General features: G+C 35.0%; 1 protein-coding gene across 1 annotated transcript; it reads right to left on the minus strand.

Moving 5' to 3' along the window:
* Positions 1–12,015: 12,015 nt before the first annotated feature.
* On the minus strand, positions 12,016–16,565 carry LOC130721589 (putative Myb family transcription factor At1g14600). The gene is made up of 6 exons (XM_057572390.1): positions 15,871–16,565; positions 15,671–15,747; positions 15,499–15,535; positions 14,879–15,053; positions 14,443–14,677; positions 12,016–12,474 (listed from the first exon to the last, which is right to left on the minus strand). The coding sequence occupies exons 1-6, from the start codon at positions 15,995–15,997 to the stop codon at positions 12,181–12,183; spliced, it is 945 nt and encodes a 314-aa protein (XP_057428373.1). The 5' UTR covers positions 15,998–16,565; the 3' UTR covers positions 12,016–12,180.
* Between the last annotated feature and the right edge of the window lie 4,064 nt (positions 16,566–20,629).

Below are 20,629 nucleotides of genomic sequence, written 5' to 3' on the forward strand. Positions count from 1 at the left end.
CCCCGTGAGCTCCCATGTCAAAATTTGAGAATTCTTGCCCCGAGGATGGATTTCCAAGGCTAACAGCTATGCAAATTTGGTGGAAAATGAGTTTTTAAGGGAAAATCTCAAGTTGGAAGGGAAACTTGGTTTGTCATGGCATGCCTCGTTTCCCAAATGGTTTCCCTATGTCAAGGTGCCCCCGTGACCTCCCATGTCAAAATTGGAGAATTCTTTCCCCGAGGATGAATTTCCCAAGGCTAACACCTATGCAAATCTGGGTGGAAAATGAGTTTTCAAGGGAAAATATCAAGTTGGAAGGGAAACTTGGTTTGCCATGACATGCCTCATTTCCCAAATGGTTTCCCAATGCCAAGGCGCCCCTGTGACCTCCCATGTCAATATTTGTGAATTCTTGCCCCGAGGATGGATTTCCCAAGGCTAACACCAATGCAAATTTGGGTGGAAAATGAGTTTTCAAGGGAAAATCTCAAGTTGGAAGGTAAACTTGGTTTGCCAAGGCATGCCTCGTTTCCCAAATGGTTTCCCTATGCCAAGGATCCCCCGTTACCTCCCATGTCAATATTTGAAAATTCTTGCCCCGAGGATGGATTTCCTAAGCTTAACCTATGCAAATTAGGGTGGAAAATGAGTTTCCAAGGGAAAATCTCAAGTTGGAAGGGAAACTTGGTTTGTCATGACATGTCTCGTTTCCCAAATGGTTTCCCTATGCCAAGGTGCCCCCGTGAGCTCCTATGTCAAAATTTGAGAAATCTTGCCCCGAGGATGGATTTTCAAGGCTAACAACTATGCAAATTTGGTGGAAAATGAGTTTTCAAGGGAAAATATCAAGTTGGAAGGGAAACTTGGTTTGCCATGGCATGCCTCGTTTCCCAAATGGTTTGTCAATGCCAAGGTGCCCCCGTGACCTCCCATATCAATATTTGTGAATTCTTGCCCCGAGGATGGATTTCCCAAGCCTAACACATATGCAAATTTGGGTGGAAAATTAGTTTTCAGGGGAAAATCTCAAGTTGGAAGGGAAACTTGGTTTGCCATGGCATGCCTCATTTCCCGAATGGTTTCCCTATGCCAAGGTGCCCCCGTGAGCTCCAATGTCAAAATTAGAGAATTCTTGCCCTTAGGATGGATTTCCTAAGGCGTTACCTATGCAAATCTGGGTGGAAAATGAGTATTCAAGGTAAACTCTCAAGTTGGAAGAGAAACTTGGTCTACCATGGCATGCCTCGTTTCCCAAATGGTTTCCTTATGCCAAGGTGCCCCCGTGAGCTCCCATGTCAAAATTAGAGAATTCTTGCCCAGAGGATAGATTCCTAAGGCGTTACCTATGCAAATTTGGGTGGAAAATGAGTTTTCAAGGGAAAATCTCAAGTTGAAAGGGAAACTTGGTTTGTCTTGGCATGCCTCGTTTCCCAAATGGTTTCTCTATGCTAAGGTGCTCCCGTGAGCTCCCATGTCAAAATTTGAGAATCCTTGCCCCGATGATGGATTTTCCAAGGCTAACACCTATGCAAATTTGGGTGGAAAATGAGTTTTCATGGAAAAATCTCAAGTTGGAAGGGAAACTTGGTTTGGCATGGCATGCCTCGTTTCCCAAATGGTTTCCCTATGCCAAGGTGCCCCTGTGACCTCCCATGTCAAATTTTGAGAATTCTTCCCCCGGGGATGGATTTCCCAAGGCTAACACCTATGCGAATTTGGGTGGTAAATGAGTTTTCAAGGGAAAATCTCAAGTTGGAAGGGAATCTTGGTTTTCCATTGAATGCCTCGTTTCCCAAATGGTTTGCCTATGCCAAGGTGCCCCCAAGAGCTCCCATATAAAAATTTGAGAATTCTTGCCCCAAGTATGCATTTCCCAAGGCTAACCTATGCAAATTTGGGTGGAAAATGAGTTTTCGAGGGAAAATCTCAAGTTGGAAGGGAAACTTGATTTGCCATGGCTTGCTTCGTTTCCCAAATGGTTTCCCTATGGCAAGGTGCCCCCGTGAGCTCCTATGTCAAAATTTGAGAATTCTTGCCCCGAGGATGGATTTTCAAGGCTAACAACTATGCAAATTTGGTGGAAAATGAGTTTTCAAGGGAAAATATCAAGTTGGAAGGGAAACTTGGTTTGCCATGGCATGCCTCGTTTCCCAAATGGTTTGTCTATGCCAAAGTGCCCCCGTGAGCTCACATGTCATAATTTGTGAATTCTTGCCCCGAGGATGGATTTCCCAAGGCTACTTATGCAAATTTGGGTGGAAAATGAGTTTTCAAGGGAAAATCTCAAGTTGGAAGGGAAACTTGGTTTGTCATGGCATGCCTCGTTTCCCAAATGGTTTCCCTATGCCAAGGTGCCCCCGTGACCTCCCATGTCAAAATTTGAGAATTCTTGCCCCGAGGATGGATTTCCCAAGGCTAACACCTATGCAAATTTGGGTGGAAAATGAGTTTTCAAGGGAAAATCTCAAGTTGGAAAGGAAACTTGGTTTGCCATGACATGCCTCGTTTCCCAAATGGTTTCCTTATGCCAAGGTGCCCCCGTGACCTCCCATGTCAATATTTGTGAATTCTTGCCCCGAGGATGAATTTCCCAAGCCTAACACTTATGCAAATTTGGGTGGAAAATGAGTTTTCAAGGGAAAATCTCAAGTTGGAAGGGAAACTTGGTTTGTCATGGCAAGCCTCGTTTCCCAAATGGTTTTCCTATGCCAAGGTGCCCCCGTGACCTCCCATGTCAAAATTTGAGAATTCTTGCCCCGATGATTGATTTCCTAAGGCTAACACCTATGCAAATTTGGGTCGAAAATGAGTTTTTAAGGGAAAATCTCAAGTTGGAAGAGAAACTTGGTCTGCCATGGCATGCCTCGTTTCCCAAATGGTTTCCCTATGCCAAGGTGCCCCCGTGAGATCCCATGTCAAACTTTTAGAATTCTTGCCCCGAGGATTGATTTCCAAGGCTAACAACTATGCAAATTTGGTGGAAAATGAGTTTTTAAGGGAAAATTTCAAGTTGGAAGGGAAACTTGGTTTGCCATGACATGCCTCGTTACCCAAATGGTTTCCCTATGCCAAGGTGCCCCCGTGACCTCCCATGTCAAAATTTGAGAATTCTTGCCTCGAGAATGGATTTCCCAAGGCTAACACCTATGCAAATTTGGGTGGAAAATGAGTTTTTAAGGGAAAATCTCAAGTTGGAAGGGAAATTTGGTTTGCCATGGAATGCCTCGTTTCTCAAATGGTTTCCCTATGCCAAGGTTCCCCCGTGACCTCCCATTTCAGAATTTGAGAATTCTTGCCCCGATGATAGATTTCCTTAGGCTAACAACTATGCAAATTTGGGTGAAAAATGAGTTTTCAAGGGAAAATCTCAAGTTGGAAGGGAAACTTGGTTTGTAGTGGCATGCCTCGTTTCCCAAATGGTTTCCCTATGCCAAGGTGCCCCCGTGACAATCAATGTCAAAATTTGAGAATTCTTGCCCCGGTGAAGAATTTCCCAAGGCTAACACCAATGCAAATTTGGGTGGAAAATGAGTTTTCAAGGGAAAATCTCAAGTTGGAAGGGAAACTTGGTTTGCCATGAATTGCCTCGTTTCCCAAATGGTTTTCCTATGTCAAGGTGCCCCCTTGACCTCCCATATCAAAATTTTGAGAATACTTGCCCCGAGTATGGATTTCTGAAGGCTAACCTATGTAAATTTGGGTGGAAATGAGTTTTTAAGGGAAAATCTCAAGTTGGAAGGGAAACTTGGTTTGTCATGGCATGCCTTGTTTCCCAAATGGTTTCCCTATGCCAAGGTGCCCCCGTGACCTCCCATGTCAAAATTTGAGAATTCTTGCCCCGAGGATGGATTTCCCAAGGCTAACACCTATGCAAATTTGGTGGAAAATGAGTTTTTAACGGAAAATCCCAAGTTGGAAGAGAAACTTGGTCTACCATGGCATGCCTCGTTTCCCAAATGGTTTCCTTATGCCAAGGTGCCCCCGTGAGCTCCCATGACAAAATTTGAGAATTCTTGCCCCGAGGATGGATTTCCCAAGGCTAACACCTATGCAAATTTGGGTGGAAAATTAGTTTTTAAGGGAAAATCTCAAGTTGGAAGGGAAACTTGGTTTGCCATGGCATGCCTCGTTTCCCAAATGGCTTCCCTATGCCAAGGTACCCCCGTGAGCTCCCATGTCAAAATTTGAGAATTCTTGCCCCGAGTATGGATTTCCCAAGGCTATGTAAATTTGGGTGGAAATTTGGGTGGAAAATGAGTTTTCAAGTGAAAATCTCAAGTTGGAAGGAAAACTTGGTTTCCCATTCCATGCCTCGTTTCCCAAATGGTTTCCCTAAGCCAAGGTGCCCCCGTGACCTCCCATGTCAGAATTTGAGAATTCTTGCCCCGAGGATGGATTTCTCTAGGCTAACTTATGCAAATTTGGGTGGAAAATGAGTTGTCATGGAAAAATCTCAAGTTGGAAGGGAAACTTGGTTTGCCATGGAATGCCTCGTTTTCCAAATGGTTTCCGTATGCCAAGGTGCCCCTGTGACCTCCCATGTCAAAATTTGAGAATTTTTGCCCCGATGATGGATTTTCCAAGGCTAACACCTATGCAAATTTGGGTGGAAAATGAGTTTTTAAGGGAAAATCTCAAGTTGGAAGGTAAACTTGGTTTTCCATGGCATGCCTCGTTTCCCAAATGGTTTTCCTATGCCAAGGTGCCCCCGTGACCTCCCATGTCAAAATTTGAGAATTCTTGCCCGAAGGATAGATTTCTCAAGGCTAACCTATGCAAATTTTGGTGGAAAATTAGTTTTCATGGAAAAATCTCAAGTTTGAAGGGAAACTTGGTTTGCCATGGCATGCCTCGTTTCCCAAATGGTTTTCCTATGCCAAGGTGCCCGCGTGACATCCCATGTCAAAATTTGAGAATTCTTGCCCCAAGAATGGGTTTCGCAAGGCTAACCTATGCAAATTTGGGTGGAAAATGAGTTTTCAAGGGAAAATCTCAAGTTGGAAGGGAAACTTGGTTTTCCATGACATGCCTCGTTTCCCAAATGGTTTCCCTATGCCAAGGTGCCTCCGTGACCTCCCATGTTAAAATTTGAGAATTCTTGCCCTGAGGATGGATTTTCCAAGGCTAACCTATGCAAATTTGGGTGGAAAATGAATTTTCAAGGGAAAATCTCAAGTTGGAAGGGAAGCTTGGTTTGCCATGGCATGCCTCCTTTCCCAAATGGTTTCCCTATGCCAAGGTGCCCCCGTGACCTCCCATGTTAAAATTTGGGAATTCTTTCCCGAGTATGGATTTCACAAGGCTACCTATGCAAATTTGGGTGGAAAATGAGTTTTTAAGGGAAAATCTCAAGTTGGAAGGGAAACTTGGTTTGCCATTGCTTGACTCGTTTCCCAAATGGTTTCTCTCTGCCAAGGTGCCCCCATGAGCTCCCATGTCAAAATTTGAGAATTCTTGCCCCGGAGAAAGATTTTCTAAGGCTAACCTTTGCAAATTTGGTTGGAAAATGAGTTTTTAAGGGAAAATCTCAAGTTGGAAGGGAAACTTGGTTTGCCATGAAATGCCTCGTTTCCCAAATAAAGCGACCTTCTAGTCTTTTATTTCACGCCTCACATCTTACTGCCAAGCCAGCCAAAACTTCAAAACCCCTTCACGCAACACCATGGATTTGTAATCCATTCGTAGACATCTATATATTATAGAAAAGAAGAACTCTGTGAGACCCACTTAGATGAGTTGGCACTCCCAGGTTCACTCTCATCCACCCTCCCTCATTAGCTGACAAGTGTCAAGCTCTAAATCATTCTGACAAATTTATGGCGAGACAATTTCTCCTTAATTTTAGTTTTGTGACCCATCATTGACAATCTATTGAATAATCATAAAAAATCTCATTAATTGTTGATTAATTTTTTTTAACTGTCCATTTATGCTGAATCAAAAGTCATCACCCATCACTGACTACTTATGGAATAGTCATTCAAAATATTATTAATTGTTGTTTAATTTTTTTTAAACTCTCCATTAATGCTATAACAAAAGTCATCACCCATCATTGACTACCTATGGAATAATCATTCAAACTCACATTAATTGATGTTTAATATTCTTATTCATACATAAGGCTTAAAAACGAAAACTTTCTCACTTTTGTTATACGTATCTTGTTTTTTTTTTATGTGAATAAAACCGATTTTGCTAACCATTCAAAATCTACGTTTTTGAAATCAAGATTCAAATTCAAATTTTAAAATTTTGACAACCTATAAATTCAAATTTTGAATATTCTTTTTGGAACAATATTCTCCTTCCATTTTTCACATGCAAACAACATAAACCCTAATTATTTTCATCTATATAAACCCCCTTATGTAATTCTTCTCCTCTATCATTTCATCCCTTAACCATCATCTTAGAGCTTTGAAATAACTGTTGTTGTGATGACTGGGAAATAGAGAAGCAAATGTTGAAAAAGCAAAAAAAGTTCAGGTATTGCTTCTGATTCAACCAATTTCTTGCCATATCATAAGGGTATAGTTACATCTCTATGGACATTATGAAATGATCTGCAACGTGTGTGATTTATTGAAATGATTTTGATTGGAGTGATGCTCTTTTACTTTTCCTTCTGTAATTCCATAGGCCTCATCACCATGGGACTTTTATTGCGAATTGGAATTGGGGATGGTGAGCTTATATGGAAGATTCTTCAAGAGTGAATACAACATGTGAGGTTTTTGCCCTCTTCCTACTTTCTGTTAGATTTTGCTGAATTTTTTGTTTGTTTTTCCAGGGTGGCTTGGTTGAGTTTTGTTCTACAATTAAAAACCAAAGAAGAGATAGAAGGAAGGAGAGGTAAGCCTTATGAATTTTTTGATTCACATTTATTTTGAGTAAAGCATATTGAAACATATAACTCAGGAAAACATATACATCTTTAGATTTTAGGCATGAATCTTCATCTACTGACCTTGCTGCATGATTTAATGTTTAGCATGTTACAATTTGGTTATACTCTTTTTCTTTTGGTGTTCACAGATTTTGGTTGAGGATGACAGTGTTGAACAGTTGCGGCTTACATAATTAGTATTGAGTGATGTAAGTTAAAATAAAATTAAATGCTATTATATATGCACATGCTATCACTATAGAATAGTTACGTATTGTGAATTTCAATTTTTACTTTAATTTCATGATAGTTCAGATCCGTTCATGACAACTACTTTTGGATTAAAGGCTGATGCATCATCTTCTTCCAACTTAGCAAATATTGTCATTTTATGTTGTAATTTATTTATTTATTCGTGCATGTTGAGTTATTTACTGTTTTGCGTTTAGATTATGGTGTGACTATTATTTTTAAGTGAATGCATTTCCTTTTTTATAAAATGTAAAAAAAATTGAGATTTGAGTTTGAAATTTTAATTGAGTACTAAATAATAGTAATTGGAGCCTAATTTTTAGTCAGATTTTAAAACACTTGATACTTTTTTTTAACAAAATAAGCAAATCAATAATAAATATTATGGGTAGATATTCAACTTTCTTATGCAAAATCAGATTTAGTTTGTGATCAGTATAAATAAGAGAAATTTGTTTATTTAATGAAAAGGAAATGAATAATCAATTTTAAAAAAATCATTTTGATTGGGATACATTTACTTTCAAGGTAAAATGAATTAAAAAAATGTCAATTCTGTTGAATAAATTTTGATTTCTCCTTTAATAATAATTAATGGGGTTTCTTTAACTTTTTATGTAATAAATATAAAAATTAGAATAATCCCATAGATTATGGTGTGAATATTCAATTTATTATTGAGATTTGAGTTTGAAATTTGAAATTGAAAATTGGTTGTGAATAATAGTACTTGCGTCAAAATTTATGATGTGATATGAAAAAAAATGTAAACACTTAATCCTTTAGTTTTAACGAAAAAAGAAAATAAAATATTGAATTTAATGAGTACATAATCAACTTTCTTAAGCAAAATCAGATTTAGTTAGTTATGAGTATAAATAAGGCAAATCTGTTTTTTAAGTAAAATAAAAATGAATAATCAATTTAAAAAAAACATTCTAATGGGGCGACATGAAATTTCGGAGTGGAATGATGAAAAAAATAGTCAATTTCGTTTTAATGAGTAGATTTTGATTTTTCCTTTCATAATAATTATTGGGGTTTCTTTTACCTTTTTTAGAAAAAATTTAAATAATGGAATGATCTCATAGATTAAGGAGTGAATATTTAATTTTATTTAATTAATTTATTATTTTTAAAATTGTAAAATATAATTTTGCGATTTGATTTTGAAATTTAAAATGGGTACTAAATAATAGTAATTTGATCCAATTTTTCACTCGGATTTTAAATTATTTTTCTTAGACACATAATACGTTTTTTTTTCACCCTAAATCAGTTGTAAATTCATTCATAATAATTAATTAGGTTTCTTTTAATTTTTTAAGAAATAAATATAATTTATTGAATCATCTCATAGATTAAGGAGTCAATATTCAATTTAAGTTAATGCATTTCCTTTTTTAAAAATTGTAAAAAAAAAATTGAGATTTGAGTTTGAAATTTAAAATGAGTACTAAATAAAAGTAATTGAGACCAAATTTTAAAACATTTTTCTTAAATGAGTACTATATACTTATGATTAGATCACATGGTAAAAAAGTTTCACGGGGAAAAACATTTTACACAAGAAATAGTTCATGTAAAAACTAATAATTTTTGCTATCTTTTCATTCTCATCCTTCCCTTATGTCTCATAGCTTTTACCACTTTTGCTAACTCTCCGGAACAATTTTTAATCTAATTTAAGTATATTTTTCATAATTTTTAAAATATTTAGGATTAAATGTATATGAAGTTTTTGTCAAATTTTGCAAGTTATTACTCATTGTGATTTTATTTGGTTGAATGCTCATTTTTCAATTTTTCATATCTTAATTCATTAATCGTGCTTAAATAATGAGATCAATATTCGCCGTGCAACGCACGGAATAAAAACGCTAGTAGTGTTGAAATCCCTTTACCTTGGCCCTCAACCACTTCCGAGATTGTAGCATGATGTGATCCAGAGACGGACGCACCTTAAGCCATGTGGGGTCATTTGACCCCACGTGATTTCCAATTTTATTCATACTTAACATACTATATAACTGATTCAATGCTTAATTGCCCCAATAAAGAGAAATGCCCCCATGACAATTAGTGTAAAAAAAGTGCCCCCACGAGTTTGAATTTGTATTGTTACGGTCAGTACTCAGTGTCAATAAATGCTCAGACTTTATCAACTTATGTTTTTAATATTTTAATTTATCTGTTTGTGTCTTACACCAAAGAACAATTTTTTCTTCTTTCCTTTACTTTTTCCTTTCAACAGTATATATTCTTAAAAAAAAAAACCACCCTCTCTTCATTTAATTTATTTCACTCCTACTTCTTCGTAGAATTTGTTTAGTTCATGTTATGGTTGTGTTTGAGACCATATATTTCTTTAAAAATATATTTATAATTTTTCAGTTGTTGGTATATTATCTTTTATGTTTTATGAGAAATTCAGGATTCTATCACTATAAAATTAATCATTGTTATGTTAATTTTTAACTCCAGTAATTGACAAATAAATAGAGAAAGACGTATTTTATATTAAGAATGAAAAACTTATATGATAAATTTATAAAATCAATTTAAAAACTTATAAGAAATAATAATGATATATATATATACATTTTTAATTAATTATTGTTGTTGTTAGATTTTTTTAGTGTTATAAATTTACATATATATATTGCCCCCACGAACTAAAATTCCTGGATCCGTCACTGATGTGATCCATTGCTTTGTTAGCATAAAATATCCTCCCCTGAAGCACACATTATTTCTCAACGACCAAATTGTCCAAGTGAATGCAAACCAAATTGTCCACAACCCCTTGCGTTGATGTGAGTAGAAGTTTGTTTTGCATCATTAGGGTGAGCTACAGAGGTTCCAAGCCCTTGATAGCACTTAGCTGGTCTGGCCTGGTGCTGTTACAAGACAATGATGCGTAGCATTGGGAAGTAAATTCTTTTCTACTTCAATTTAAGAAACTATACATTTCATCCTACCCTCCAATGCGAGAGAATGATAAGTAAGGGTCCGTGTAGTATCATACAAAAATGATTGGTAAATCACGCTATACTAAAAAACACCCAGACAAAAATAATATCTTTAAGTTTAAGACAAAAGTAATTTTACTTTAAGTTTAACATGTACCTCTTGTATTATTTGATCTTTTCTGTCCCCTTCTTCCAATGTCGGCAAACTAATTAGCTGCATGGTTCTATTATGGATCATCAATGTATGCATGAATAATGGAGTGTAAAAGTTAGGTGAGAGTGGTAAGGATGTCCAAGAAACACCCGTTGCTAAGACATACATGCTTCATCACATACACTTACACCAAAATGGAGAAAGAAAGAAAAAAAGAGAATGAGAGATATGATACCTGATAAGAAAAGTATGTGAAAATTATATAAAAGAGAAATAAGAGTATAAATGAATCAAAGTGAGAGTAATAAAAAGTAGTGACGCTATCTCCAAATTTTGGGAAATAGGCAGGATATAGGGAAAATGGTCAGTTTTAGGTCCCAAAATCAGTATGAGCGAAGATGTTATATCCTTCTAGACCAAACTCCCTTATAAAAACTTGCTTTGTCCCTTGAGTTACTAAAGATTTCTAGCGGTTTATTGCAGTATTAATGAGCTATATTAAGGGTGCCAAAATTAGCTATTTAATTTAGGATTGCATTAAGTTTGTTTGATGGGGTAGTTTGTCGTCGTTCCTGCTTAATTGGGATGCTGCGGTTTGGCTTGTAACCTATTGAGTGATTTCCTTGGTCAAGGTCCTTCGCATGGTGTAAATGAGAAATTTGTCCCCTCCTTTAGGCCAGGTTTGTGGGTTTCCAAATTCGAGAAGTGTGTGATAGATAATGGCTATTTTTTCAACCACATATAAAATAATTTCAAATAATTCATATATTATTTTTAACTATATTTTAAAGTTAAAATTTAAGTGTTTCTTAAAATGATTTTGAAGTTGTAACAAAAAAAAGATTTTAAAGTTAAAATAAAATATTATAATTGTAATTTATCTTTGGGTAAAATGTGTTTTAGTCCTTGCAGTATATGGTAAAATCTAAATTAGTCCCTCCAATAAATTTGTATCCTTTTTTGTCCTTTGATTATTTTATGTGAAATAAATCCAAAGGAGCTCATAGTGTTGATATAAATCAAATTATCCCTTCGAAAAATTTCTTCCCTAATCCTAACATCACCTTCCCCTCTCAATGTCCTATACATCCCCCCACCCCACCCTTAATTAGTTTCAAAACTTTTCATTAATTAGATTAAACGCCTTTTACCGATGGGGTGTTGTTTAAATCACTCATGTGGGTAATTTTATCTAATTTTAATAGACCAATAGGACTATTTAAGAATACTAATAAATAAAAAATTCTTTAAATCTAAATATTACTTATATTGACCATCATTCACCCATTCTAAATATGTGGATCAATTATTTTTTTTGTAATTAGGAAAACTAAACAAAACAACTAGAGTTAAACCATCCTTGAAAAGCAAGGAAACAACCCTATCTAGGGGCGCATCAGGACGAGTGAAATCATCCGCAGGGAAACAAGCACCAATGCGGGTGAGATAGTTAGCAGGGTCATTAACATCCCTTGGAATATGATGAAGTCGCACATCCCAGTCCCTAGAAAGAAGCATATTTTACTGAAGGATAAATTAATCATAAGAAGTGTTTGTACTTTGTAGGCTTTGTTCTCTCCAAATTCTAGGTACCTAGGCCAAATATTAAGGACACTTCTAGGCGCAAAAACAGTATTAGAGTAAGATGCCTACTTTATTGAAGTAGGCTCCCTCTTAAAGATTCTCTTTGGGCTTTTGGGTTGCTTCAAGTTAACAGTTTTTAACCTCTTATGAGGTATTAAGTAGGAGTATAAGTAAATGAACCTCAAATATATATATATAGACTAATAAAGTAATTAATTAAAATGCTGACAGAAAAGGTACCCGGTTCAAACAAAGAAAAATTACCAAAATTGTAAACTAAGGGAGTGAAGAAAGTCCTAGAGTGGATTATGCCTAAAATATATCATGTCACAATTGAGAGCATCAAATCAATTGCCACATATGGCCAAAGACAGGTCCAAATTGACTCTTTCTTTGACAGTGGATGAACTAGAGCAGTCCTTGTAGTTGCTAAACCCAGGGTATGATGAGATTGCCTCACTGATCTCACTGCCCCAAGAACCATTACTTCTCTGAGGTGAAGGATTTGGTAATGTAAGTGATAATGACAACTCATTATATCCTCCTCCTCCTACACCTTCAACTTCTGCATGTGCCTTCTCCCTGTTCTCAAGTACATTAATTGGCTGCGAAGTGATCTTTCTATCATTTAATTTAGTAACCTGTCAAGAAGAGAAGGGGGGAAATCCATAAGAATTAATGGTGGCATGGAATATATCCAACCGCTGGTCACTATTCCTATAGCGTATCCTAGAAAGGGAGATAATGAAGAAAGAAAAGCAAGTAGCTCTTTTTAAAAAGAATGTGTTTGTTTCTAAAGGTTGTGAGCCAATAATCACTTCAAGAAAATAGCTTTAGCATATGGAGCTTATGCACTGTTGTCTACCACCAATCCAAATATACTATGAAACTAGCTGTGCACTAATAACATGTTCGAATCAAGAATTCACATAATCTATCTTTAAAAATTGATTTTGACCTTAGAATCAAATATAGATGAATTTCCTAACATATCATTAACTCCCTCCCACTAATGTGAGAAATGTGAGAGGATGTGTTTTGTTTAGTTAACAAATTCTCTTAAGAAAAAAAATTAAATGTATGTTTGAAAACCGTCTACTATAAATCTAAAGTCGAATGAATTATGGAGAGAAGCTTCAATGAGTAGTTTCTAGGTATCAAATTTGATTTTGATAAAAGAGAAACTCGTATAAACATGCTATAAATTGACAATTTTTTAGTAATAGAGGGACCATACATATAATAGGAGGCTATCCTTTTAGTTTTGGATTGGAGTGTGTGGGGGTATGTGGGGGACTGGAGATTTTAAGTCCTGTTTAAAAGGACTTTGTAACTTCAAAACAAGTATTGACCGTATAAATGCAAAAAAGTGGCAAACATAAATTTCCATATAAAAAGTCAGAATTTCAATAATTAGGCAGGACCACTGAATGTGAAAAATTCAGAAATAAAGGTGTGTTCAAGTTAAGAGCCACGATGACCCTTTTGGCCACATTGTATGTAGCTCATGATAATTTTTGGACAATCAAAATCTCCCTAAGGTCGTACATGGGGACCAAACACAACCTAACCACTTCACAAGGCGATTAAATGTTACCTAAATCTTGACCCCAAAAAAATGTTACCTATAATAATTTATTTACATTCATAGTAGCTAGCGTGTTCATTGTGCGTACAAGTGTGGTTTTCAAAAAACCTACTTTGTTATGGAAAAAAATACTCAGAATGAAAACACAGCTGCAATGTGTGAATAGATCTTCTATCAACCATCTTAGAAATTAGGTCCTTACTTTCCAAAAGAAGTTAAAAAGAATAATTTTGAACAAAGATACGCAGGACCCTTTTTGTGTTGTTTCAATAAAAACATTTCTGATTAGAAAACATATTCAAGAATTTAGTTAGAACAAAAGGGTTGTCTTCAACTTTTAGTCTCAATTAAAAATTGAAAAGAAAAAATCTATCTTGAAGTTGTGTTAATAACCATAATACTTCAAAATGAATGGTGTTTAGTCCATCTGAAAACTCATTATACAACTACAGTTAAATCAAAATCATTATGGACATAAGCAAAAAACTAAAGGAGTGTCCACCATGATTTCTAAAGGAGATTCCATTAGAACCATTGCAAATAGACATTAACACTCATATCCAGACAAACAAAAGTAAATAGAACTCTTATGGATTGAGACAAAAATCTGTTCACGTTTCACTCTCAATTGATATCCAAACACAAACTTAGTTTAAGTGTGTGATTTTGGCTTAATCGGTGGTTTTCCAACGAATTTCAAAACTTGCACTTATTCTGAAAGTATGAACAAGTCAAGTTTAGTTTAAGATCATTTACTTTTGAGAAAAGGAAACCAATGGTTTTCCCATTTACCACACACACAACGTGAAGCCAAAAGCAGTGGATATTTGACAGGTAAAACGTGAGATCTTACCGAACAAAAGTGGAGTATTAGGAACTTTTCATAGGGTAAAAAATAAACCATAACCAACATCACACTCAACCCCAGCATAAAAAGCAAGTATATAGTGCAGATAAACGAAAGTACCAAAAGAGATAAAGAAGGCTTGTTTTTATTAGCACAGCATGGAGCACCTCTCACCTGAAGAAAATCAGATTCTTGGTTTGGACATTTGAATGAAGTGAGATTAGGAAAATCTGGTAGCAGAGGGAATGGTGTGGAATGAGGTTGTTGTGTCTTAATCTGCTGCCATCTTGAACCACCACAAAATTCCTTTATTCCATTCTTCTGTTCACCCAGATAGTCATAAAAGCAGTACGGATTAGGAACTGCATCACATATTCTTTGGCTCTCTGAGATGGAACTGGTTCTAGCTCTGGTGAGAAGAGAATCCAAATGAAAAGGAATATCAAAAGAAGCAAGCAAAAGTTAAAGCTGGTACAGAAAAGCAAAAGGATCTCAATTCTCAAACAAACAAAACATCAATGATCCTTTTTGCTTCCCCCCCCCACATACCCCACATTTTTTGAGGTTTGAAAAGTCTGAAATTATTTCAAGGAAGAAGTAAAAAAGCTACCTTTTAGATGTGAGATTACTGTAGCCAAATGAGGAATCAGATTCTCTCCTGATATTGGGGTTTGAACAAGAGTGCTGAAGCTGAACACCAACATCATTGTTTGCTTGATCAACACACCCATCATCATGTTCTTCAAAAGATTGGTTTCCATGCTGTTGGGAGGATATTGTCCTACCTGAAAATCATGTACCAACACATTCATTAACAGCAACCAAAAGATTTCAGTGGATTTCATCAAAACTACCATTACAAGTAGATTTACAAGGACATTAGTCTCTTTTTCTTCCTACACTATTTTGGCATCAACTAAGTGCAGAAGCAACTAATAAATGTGCAATGCAGTTGCAGATTTCCCACTTGTATGCATAAATGCAAGATCATAGACTTTGCTTTTGAACTTCAAATAAGTACCAAGAGAAGAAACAGGAATAGACTTAGTCTGCTGCATTGAATGCAGAGAGCATGTAAAGTTGTTTCCACGTATGACATGGATATGACAGGTAAATAGGACTAGTATGAGAGGAAGGAAGCGTGCATTGAAGAGCCATGATCATCAGAAACTAAAAAAAAAAACTCATTGTTGTTGAAGTGCTTTTGCAGTAAAAGAAGGCTTATAGTACCTTGTCTGCCCAATTCACCTCTCATGCTCCTGTACATCTGGTTTGGATAAAGAGAGAAAGAAAGAAACACAATAAACAAAACAGAAATCAGTCATGAAACAGTGACTCAGTGAAAAGAAAACACATCAGTTTTTTTGAGAAAAACAGAACCAAAAATCAAAAGAACATTAACCTGAAGATGACTCTTGACATGTGAAATTGTTAGCCCTTTAACATCCATCATCTGAAGAACAAGCTTAGGAGTAGCCTCTGCAAAAAACAAGATCATCAAAAAAAGAACATCAAAATCTCTCAGAAATTCATCAATCAAACTTAGCATGTAAATAGATAACACCAACGTTGAGAAAAATCAATGGTGTAGAGTGAACTTACTGTGATGACCACCAAGGCTTTCAATGGCATGAACAAAGCAACGGTGAAGTTCAGGAGTCCATCTTAGACGAGGAACCTTTGACCTTATATACTGCCTCACAGCACCTTCTCTTCCACAACTACTCATTCTCTCTTGTTATGAATCTTCTTCTGTTTGACAAATACACAAACACTTGGTAGTGTCAAAAAAATGTTCACTTTTCTATTTTATCTTGCTCCAGAGTGCAAAACCAAGTAGCTAGGTGGTGCCCCTTAAGAACTATATATGTAGTATAGAGAAAAAGCAGAACCTTTTTGCTCCCTACTCAAACAGAAAAAACCAGCTGGGGCAAAAGGGAGAGAGAGAAAGAGAAAAAGGAATATGAATCAGAAGAGAAAATGAAAAGACGAAGATGAAATGAGTGGAGGGGTCTGCAAATTCCTTAGGACTTTGTTGGAGTCACTGATAATACCTGATGGGGGTTGCTGTACCTTTGAGTTGCTAATGACAAAATAAAGACTAAATGTTAAAAAAATTGGTTCTCGAAAGTGTTGGGCACTGATAAGTTCGCTCTGAGGCTTAGAAAATACCTCTGCGGTCAATGATTGTATAAAATGTCGGTCAAGTGAATTAGATACCGCGGAAGTAATTTCTTTTTCTAACGATGAACTTGTTAGCACAGCTAACACTTCCAGGGACCAATTTAATTTAATGATTTACATAAAAATAAATGCATGTTAAATTGAAAAGAAAAATGAATTGAATAATGCCAAAACAAGAAAAGCACTTTTTTCTGAGATGAAAATCACGAGAAGGGTTGTGTGTGTTGTGTTTGCATTGCAATGCACTGAGGTTGCTTCCAAGAAATGATTACACCTATGCAATGCTCTCTCAATTACTCAACTGCCTTGGTTTGACCTTTGTTTTCTCTCTCTAGAAACTAGAAAGTTATTATTAGATGACTGCTGCTGCTACATATGCCAACGTCGTCATGATCACACTGTGTAAGGAAAGACCCCATGAAAATGCTGCTTTTCTGATTTTTTTCTCTGTTATTATCATTATTATTCTCATCTTATTGGGTAGGATGCAATTGAGTAAGTGAATAATGTCATCTACATCTACATGTGTGTGAAATGTGAATGCTCTTTCATTATTGTATGGCAGATTTGTCCTTCACATAATGGTCATTTTATATAAAAGAAAATTGTTCTACATTAATTACTTTTTTGACAGAATGTAATTCAATTGTCTCCAATCCAGAATGTAGAATGTTTGTTGTATAAATTTAAGATAACAATTAATGTTATGAATAATTATAACTCAAAATGTCACATTAATCTTTTCTTAATGAGATAGAAAATGTGACATTGAGGGGAACAAATAATCTTATCCTACAAGAAATAGACTTCACATACTTTAAAATAAAAGGTTTAATTGGGAAGTTAAAAATTAGAACATCGTAACATTTTTTGACTAATTATTTATCAAATTTTAAAAGTGATAGACTGATAGATATTAAATTGCGAATGAAATATCAAAGTCGGTTCACGTTATTATAGTCAAACTTATATTCAAAACACATAAGCAATATTGAAAGACGTTGGTGCCCTTTCCGTATGGTGCACACTGTTTGTGTTGCTTCTTCCCCTATTTCATCTAGTTTAGGTTACCTGTTAGCCAAGTAATATACTCTTTGTGGTGCCATTTGTACGTGCATCGGAAGTTGTACAAAGAATATTGCTTATCTTACTTTCTTACCTCAAAATTTTGTTATTCTTTTCCCCTTCCCCCCATAGGATGGTTCATTTTGACAATCTTCAAATTATATGTAGCATAACCGTAACGATGGTGTAATGGGCGTCAGATTACTTTTATCTTAATCATAAAGTTGAGAGTTCAATTTTCACCCACAGGATCGAAGCGCATATTGTTATCAACTGTTTACCGCGTAGTACAAACACATGTAATGAGGAATTAATCATTCCTGACGACGCGATAATTGGACCTCAACAAAAAAAAAAATTATATGTGGCATGGTGATCTTTTACACATTAATGTTAATTAACCGGTAATCTCGTTTAATAACTATATCTCAAAAGTGTACGTAATTCATCCGCCCTAACTTATACGTCAATAACTAATTCAATAAAATTAAGAAATTGTTGTCTAAATGACCCATGTGGGTTATTAACCCACAACTGATCAATGGATCAATAAAATTTTTATAAATAAAAGGCTAAAAAGCACTTTTGGCCCCTGATGTTTCAAGTTTGTGCAAATTCTGCCCCTACTCTATTTTTGTCGATGTTTCTACCCCTCATGTTTTCAAACAGTGCATCGTCTACCCCTCATGTTTTCAAACAGTGCATTGTCTACCCATGACGGAGGGGTAGACGGTGCACTGTTTGAAAACATGAGGGGTAGAAACATCGACAAAAATAAATAGGGGCAGAATTTGCACAAACTTAAAACATCAGGGGCCAAAAATGCTTTTTAGCCTAAATAAAATATAGAAATTTCAACTCACTTATCTTCAAAGTGATTGTATGATGATTTATTTAACACAGACTTTTCATAGGTCATTTAGACAACACACTTTTCTAAATTGGTTCATAACTATTAATTGATATCAACTAGGAAAAGTAATTCGTGATAAGGTGAAGGTGAAATTGCTTTCTCAACTAATTCGTGGATAATAGATAATTCTCAACTAATTCTAGAATCTTATAAGGTTGAGGTGAAATTGGTTTCTCAACTAATTAATGTGAATAATACATAATTCTACATACCATGAATTAAATATCTACTTTTTCTTAATTAACACATGTGATAATTGCACAGAAATGTGTACATAATTAGCTTGGTTGATGAAGAAAGCAAAGGTATTGAACTGTTTTTCTTTTTGCAGGTATTGAATAGTTAACAATTTTCTAATTTCAAATTTTATATGCTTCGAAAAATTAATAGTCATTTAATTTCTATTTCTATATATCAAACAGATGAACCATTTACTCAAACATTATGAATAAAGAAATTGAAGGAGATAGATGTAGTAGATATAATTATGAGGAATAATGTATCACATCTGTTTGTCCTAAAAGAAGGCGAAAAACAAAAATCCTTTATAAGTTCCTGACTAGACATTTCGGTTAAAGTCCTAAGGAATACATCATCTCAAGAAAAAAAAATAACAAAGAAAAAGCCAAAGTCAACACACACATGAAGAAACACTAGGATTATTAACCTTAGCCTACAGAAGAAAATAAAAGAGAACATAAGAATATATGAATGTGATGATGGGTTCTGACTTCTGATCAATTCGTATTTTTATTTTTCTTTAATTTCATTTAATTTTGACTTATTTTATTTTTTTATATCGCATGATCTACTATATCTTTCATTCTTCATTTTTCTACTAGATGTAAGTGTGATTGACGTATTAAAATTTAAATATATATAAATGAGTTAATTCAGCGATTTGCAAACTAAACCTTTAAAAATGAAAACATAAGTTCATTATAAGGGATTAATAATCATCTCTAAAATAGATGACTGAAATACAACTTGAGTTGAACCGGCAAAACCGGTTGGTATGAAATTTGGAATCCCAAGTTGAGACCAATAAATAAATAAATAAAATTGTAAGCACCTCGAGTTTACCCCATGAGAGATCAACGGCTGGGATCGTTGGAAGGATCTCTACGTCAACGTAATGAATTTTGATATGTAGAATTTCAATTCCTGAACTGTTGTCAATCTGGAGCTGGACCGTGCCATCAAAATCAATCAATCAACTTTAATTTCTTTATATTTTTCTAAACAATTTATTTTTGTAAAATTCCTATGGACCGACATCTAATAGTTCGTTTCATATCTCACCCTATCAGATTTTAGATGCTCAATGAATAAAATAGAATCAATTTTTTATTTTTTCTTCAAAATTTGTCATGCGTTAGATACCCCATGATCATAATGTGACTAGCTTATACCATCTAGTTCAGTTCCATCTATCTCTCTAGATCTTGTCGCACTTTATTAAACATTGAAAAGTGAAATTGTTCCTTAAGACTTAAGAGGAATATTTGTTCGAAGAAGAGAGTTGAGAACATTGCCAATTGTGTCTCAAATGTATTTACAAGAAACTACTTGTTTATATCTAGCACAAGGAATTAGTAGAATTAAAGGTCATTACCTCTAAAATCAATCCCATAAAGAAATATCAATTATTGATTATGTTAGAGTCACACATTAACTAAAGATATGATCAATCAAGTGCTTATAAATGATAGAGCAACTCTTAACTAATTCATTTATCTTTTATGGCACAAGACTCAATTATATCAAACCATAATTTGATTGGAAAGAAACAATGTACTTATTAATAATAAATCTATTTTTTTTTATCTCACAATAGTTAGTGGGGTGAATTTAGACCAAATGTCGCGTGGAGTGTAGAATGCCTACGGTGGTGGCTGGTGGGGCACAACGAGTGATGTGTTTATTAAAAAAAAACTTTAACATTTAAGTCAATTTTAGATTAAGAGAAAAACTTTAAGTTTTAGAAGAATAATCAATGAGCAAAGTTAGTAATGTTTATGTAATTAAACAATCAAATGTATTGTATTTATAAGGTGTGATATATATGACCTTTATTTTAGATGCTTAACCTTATTAAGGTCTTCATGAACATCGTAAGATTACATCTTCATAAATTATGTTTGAGTTTTGTGATTTTTTATGATGCCCAAGTGTTTTTTGTTTATATGGAGAAGTGAT

This window comes from Lotus japonicus, chromosome 5 (assembly GCF_012489685.1).
Source record: "Lotus japonicus ecotype B-129 chromosome 5, LjGifu_v1.2".
NCBI classification, from domain to species: Eukaryota; Viridiplantae; Streptophyta; class Magnoliopsida; order Fabales; family Fabaceae; genus Lotus; species Lotus japonicus.

Bases quoted from the DNA above. Each gene is read 5' to 3' on its own strand.
- LOC130721589 (XM_057572390.1), bottom strand. From the start codon at position 15,997: ATGAGTAGTTGTGGAAGAGAAGGTGCTGTGAGGCAGTATATAAGGTCA. The intron at 15,536-15,670 runs GTTAATGTTCTT...TATCCAAACCAG, and splicing joins ATGTCAAGAGTCATCTTCAG to ATGTACAGGAGCATGAGAGG. The intron at 15,054-15,498 runs GTACTATAAGCC...CATGATTTTCAG, and splicing joins AGGTGAATTGGGCAGACAAG to GTAGGACAATATCCTCCCAA.